The 5,061-nt window shown below is 55.8% G+C and overlaps 1 protein-coding gene across 1 annotated transcript; it reads right to left on the bottom strand.

Annotated features, from left to right (window-relative positions):
- Positions 1-392: 392 nt before the first annotated feature.
- Rras (RAS related) lies at positions 393-4,274 on the bottom strand. Its single transcript, XM_027920315.2, has 6 exons — positions 4,090-4,274; positions 2,098-2,185; positions 1,897-1,999; positions 1,696-1,804; positions 835-953; positions 393-761 (listed from the first exon to the last, which is right to left on the bottom strand). The coding sequence occupies exons 1-6, from the start codon at positions 4,240-4,242 to the stop codon at positions 677-679; spliced, it is 657 nt and encodes a 218-aa protein (XP_027776116.1). The 5' UTR covers positions 4,243-4,274; the 3' UTR covers positions 393-676.
- Positions 4,275-5,061: the final 787 nt, after the last annotated feature.

The following is a 5,061-nucleotide window of genomic DNA, read 5'->3' as shown; positions in this document are numbered from 1 at the left end:
ATGTACATTTGCTCCCATAACAGGATAGCCACTAATTAGGTGTGATTATTGAACTCTTAAAATATTGCTGGTGTTCCTGATTTTTGGTCTTAAGTTAAATAGCTCCATGTAGCTTCTGGCCACCCTTCTGAACAGTGCAGTTCTAGAACTCTCCAAAGACATTAAAGTTTAGACATTAAACTTCATCCTAACAAAATGCCCACCCAAACAGTAAAGGTTGGGCTCACGCTGTTGAAGGGAAGTGAGGTCTGTACACCTGGCTCAGTTTATTCCCATCCTTTCCCAAGAAATGGGTTATAGGCCCCACGACAGTTCTAGATGGGGCAAGGCTTTAGAGTAGGGCACTGAAAGTATGCCCTGAATTCACCATTTCCCTTTTAGAAACCACCTCCTGACATTGGCAGTGACATTTATTTTTCTGGGGGTGGGGAGTTATATACAGCAGTGACCCTGGAACCCCTCACCCCACCAGGGGCTTGGGTGGGGAAAAGAGGTGTTGGCAAAAGGCACACAGTGGCGTTGGCCCAGAGGAGGCTGGGAAATAAGGGTAAAAGGTGTAGTGTGTCCTGGGAGACCCAGAGGAGGAAACTGAGGCTCAGCCAGGGCCTCAGGCCACACAGCAAGGTGCAAGGCAGCTGGTCCCGACAGCTTGTGCTGGTCACTTCTCCTACCCTGGCTACAGCAGGACACAGGGGCAGCCTCCATCCTTCTTCCTGGGGGCGCTGGGAGGGCTGGGTGGGAGCTCTTGTTCCTGGTATTTCCTGTGGGAAGCAGTTGTTGAGTCTGGGCTGGAGGGGATGGAGACCAGGGTGACAGGAAGGGGACTCAGTTTACCTGACGGCCCGCACCAGCTGCTCGAAGGCCTCATCCACGTTGAGACGCAGTTTGGCTGATGCCTCAAAGTAGGCCACATGGTGGGAGGCGCTGAAAGTAGATGCTTCAGATCGGGGGACCTGGTGGGGATGGTTATGGACATGAATCAGGTTCTCATGCTCAGGGTGACCCCAGCTGGGAAGGCTATAATTGAGGTAACCTTTGGTGGCTCAAGGGGAAAGTTGCAGAAAGATCCTGGGTGGATGTTGAGGGAGTTGGTGCCATTCAAGTGAGGAATCCGGAGGTTTCATGGACGTTTTAGGTAATTAGCGATCAAGTTAGGTAACTAGCAGCCAGGAAGGGTGTGGGTTGGGGGTGTTGCTCAGTGGTAGAGTGCTTGCCTGTCATGTGTGAAGCCCTGGGTTCCAGTCTCAGCCCCGGGGGTGGGGCATGTAAGGTGTTCTTAGCAGAGGCCACAGGCCAAGCTCCCCCTAAAACTGGAAATCCCACAGAATTTGGTGGAAGAACTGGGGAGCTATGGGAGGGCTTAGGCCAGTGGGAGGTCTATGTAAGGGGAGAAGGAGAGACTGTGGGGAGAGGCTAGGTGGGAAAAGAGGAGGCAAGGGGCAGAGATTCAGGTCTCAGAGGTGTGCATGGGGGTGGTGCCCTTTGCCCCATCCTTCCATCTGTCCTGGGGACGTCTGTGCTAAGTCCTCTGGTGAATGATGCTGGCGATCCAGATGGTCCCACTTGGGGATAACACATCCAAATGAGAAGCGTGGCATTGGAGGGAGCAGAGATGCAGGAGTGAGAGGAGGATGCTGTACTGGACGGAGCCTCCCAACCCCATTTGGGGTCCCCAGGGAAGGCAGCATCCCAAACCTGGCGCTGTGTCTCCAGATCTGCCTTATTCCCAACCAGCACAATGGGGAAGTCATCACGGTCCTTGACTCGGAGGATCTGAGTGAAGAGTTTGCCCACTTCGTTGAAACTGGGAGAGAAGTGGGAGAATGAAGTCCAGCCCAGGTGGTGCCCCCCATTCCCCCGACTTCCCATACTAATCGGCCACTGGCCACCTCTCACCTTTGCCGGTCGTTAATGGCAAACACCAGCAGGAAACCATGGCCAGCTCGCATATACTGCTCCCGCATGGCCCCAAATTCCTCCTGGCCCGCGGTGTCCAGGACTGAAGAGATGGAGGAGTACCATGGGAACGAGGCTCCCCCAACCAACCCCAATGAGCCCCTGGTGACATGCCTCCCACCCATTCCCAGCCGCCCTCACTGTCCAGCCGGGCTGGGATGCCATCCACGGTGCAGATCTTCGTGTAGGAGTCCTCGATGGTGGGGTCATAGTCAGACACGAAGTAGGACTGGAGGGGCGGGGAAAGGCCACTGTTACTTCTGTGTCCCTACAGGATGTCCTGTCCCTGGTCCCTCCTCACTCTACCTGCCTCTCTGGTGTCTGTCTGTCTGTCTGTCTCTCTCTCTCTCTCTCTCTCTCTCCTCTCTCTCTCTCTCGGTCTCTAACCTTTCTGACTCTAGGTCTCTACTTCTCTGTTGCCTTCTCTTTGGGTATCTGAGCCACTCCCTGTTCCAGTCTCTTTCTCTGCATCTCTTCTTGTCCTCTGTGCTATGAAGTACATCTTTCATATCATGATTACATCTTGGCTGTGTGATATTGAACAAACTGCTTCCCCTCTCTGAGCCTGTTTCCTAATTTGAAAAATGAGCTTAAGAATAAAGAATAGCAGTACACTCATTCAGCATTAGAAACTCAGGGGAAATCTCTATTAGATACTTAACATGTCCTTAGGCAAACAGTAAGCAGTTACTAGGAGCTGTTGTTCAGAGAAGCTGTCTGTCTTCTCTCTCTCCCTCCTCTTCTTCCCCCTCCCTCTCTCCTCCTCCTCTTTCTCCTCCCCTTCCCCTCCTCCTCAAGCGGCCTCCAGCGTCTCCTCCCAGGGGAAGGTCCCGGTTCCAATCCGGCTGTGGAGAGGCTGCCCCACCCTCAGCCCCAGCCCCGCCCTTCCTGCCTGGGTCCTGCCGCCTCCAGCCAGGCCTTGGGCCAGCTCCGGTCTGCCCCTGGGTGCAAGAGGCTTAGGGTTGGGGCCTTCCTCTGCATGGGTGGGGTTCACCCAAAGCGCTTGCTGTGGGTGGGGTGTCTCTGGAGGGGTCTGCAACCCTGGGGCCTCTCCAGTAGCACCTAGGGACATACACCTTTCAAGGGTTTTGCTGAAGTGGGAAGGGTTTCCCATGGGAATGTGGTAGAGGTTTCCTGGGCAGGAGATGGTTTTCAGGAGAGGTGTGATTTGGAGGCTGGGAGTCTAAAGGCTGCATCCTATCTGCTGGAGGTGTGCTTGGGGTAGGGACCAGGTCCTGGGTGGGGTTGTGGCTCTGAGGGGGATTAGGGGCGTGTCTTCAGAGCACACCAGAGAAGCTCAGGCTTGAGAACTGAGGGCCAGCCCTGAGGAGGAGGTTTGCTGGCACTTGGAAGGTTTGTCATAGACTAGTCTTCCAGGCCTTGTGATGCATTTATGGGGCCAAACTCCTAAGGAGCAGGTCTTTCTGGAAGTGTGAAGAATCTTGGGCCTCTTGCATGGAGTTTCTAAGACAGGCTTAAGGAGTTGGAGTGAAGGAGGACTGGACATGGAGGAGTGGAGGTCTGGCAAATGGGGGATTGCCAGATCTTGGGGTCTTGGGAATTTTCAGGAATGGCTAAGGGACAGGATCTCTTGGGTCTGAGGGGAAATCCTCTCTGAGCAGTGGTTAGGGGGTGCCAGTCTCAAGACTGGGTGGTTCCAGAAGAACCTCAGGGCCAAGGTCTGGGCAAATTTCTAGATGCTGGGGGAGATTCCAGAAGGGGGCAAGAATCCCCACTGGGGGAATCTCAAAGGTGCTGGACACAGCTGTTCTCCCCGTGAGCCTCTGAGGGGAAATAGGGTACAGGGCAGAGGGTGTGGAGAACCCTTGGGAGTGCACAGGATCTGAATGAGGCTACTGCTCTCTATTTAAGGTGCTCTCAGGAGGTACTCAGAGCCAGGTCAGCAGAGAAGCGGGAGGGATGGTGGGTCTCCGGATGTATTAGGAGAAGTCCCGCGTGCAGGGGGTGGAGGCCCTGGGGGAGCTTGGAGTCGCAACCTGAGGGGATCTTTTAAGATTAGAGGGTCTTATAGGAAGGTCTCAGTGATGGGTCAAGGGGACACAGAAATCTCAGGGAGCCCCCAAAGGTTGAGGTCTGGGTCTCGGGGACCCCTCCCGGGTGAGGGCCCACTACCTGGATGAACTGGATGGTCAGTGCGCTCTTGCCCACGCCGCCGCCGCCCACGACCACCAGCTTGTGTGTCTCGCTGGGCGGGGGGTCCCCGGGTCCCGGCCCCCCGCCCCGGGGCCGCCCCCGCCCAGTCCCGGACGCCGCCCCGCTGCTCATGTCGCCACCGCTGCTGCCGCCTCTGCTACAGCCAGGGGGGAAACCGGGCGGGACTCAGGGTCGGGCTACGCTAATGAGGCTACTGCATAATCATGAGCTCTGGCAGCAAGGACTCCGGTCTCAGGACACTTAAGGAGGAGGCAAGACCAGTGAAAAGGAGGAGCTATGTTAATAAGGGCAGGAGAACGAAGTTTGCTGCAAGGGGGAATTCCGAGTGGGGCGTGGTTATGCTAATATAATTTTGTGCTTACCCCACCCAGTAGCGCCACGCGCTCTCAGCTGGCGGGCCGTCGGTAGGCGTGTTTATGCTAACAAGAGCTCGTTTTTCTGGTAGATTGGAGGGAAGCTCGTTCGGGGTGGGGCTATGCAAATAAGGATCTAGTGACAGCTTCTCTGAGAACCATCCTCCGGGTCTCATTCTGGTAGGCGGGGCTTGCCGACTCGCGCGCGTCCGTATATAGGGCGCTCAAAGTAAGAAGCGGGTCTCGAAGAGAAGCTCCACCTCCATCCTGGGTTCCTAGCCAAGCTCTGTACTCGAGAGTCTCAGCTAGAAGCCGGAATCTCCGCCCGCTTAGGGACCCAGGCTTCCGGTTCCCGCTGTCCCAGCCAAACGGAAGACAGACTGGGAGGGGAGAAGGGGCCCTGGAGGGAAACTGCAGAGTAACGGGTCAGGGAGGGGCCGTGAGATCACTGCATTCCTGATCCATGAGCCAGCTAGCCCAAGTCGGGACGCCCGGGTCATGAAGGGCCTGGGGCCAAGATTTGTGGGACTTCGAAGCGGAAGCTGAAGTCCCAACACTGGGTTCTTTGGAGAAAATA

The sequence above is a fragment of the Marmota flaviventris genome, chromosome 18 (genome assembly GCF_047511675.1).
Source record: "Marmota flaviventris isolate mMarFla1 chromosome 18, mMarFla1.hap1, whole genome shotgun sequence".
Classification (NCBI taxonomy): domain Eukaryota; kingdom Metazoa; phylum Chordata; class Mammalia; order Rodentia; family Sciuridae; genus Marmota; species Marmota flaviventris.
This window is presented reverse-complemented; position numbering and strand designations above follow the sequence as displayed.

Coding starts and splice junctions, on each gene's coding strand:
- Rras (XM_027920315.2), bottom strand. CDS start 4,242: ATGAGCAGCGGGGCGGCGTCCGGGACTGGGCGGGGGCGGCCCCGGGGC. Junction 1,805..1,896: donor GCCATTAACGACCGGCAAAG/GTGAGAGGTGGC, acceptor CTTCTCTCCCAG/TTTCAACGAAGTGGGCAAAC. Junction 954..1,695: donor ATCTGGAGACACAGCGCCAG/GTTTGGGATGCT, acceptor CATCCCCACCAG/GTCCCCCGATCTGAAGCATC.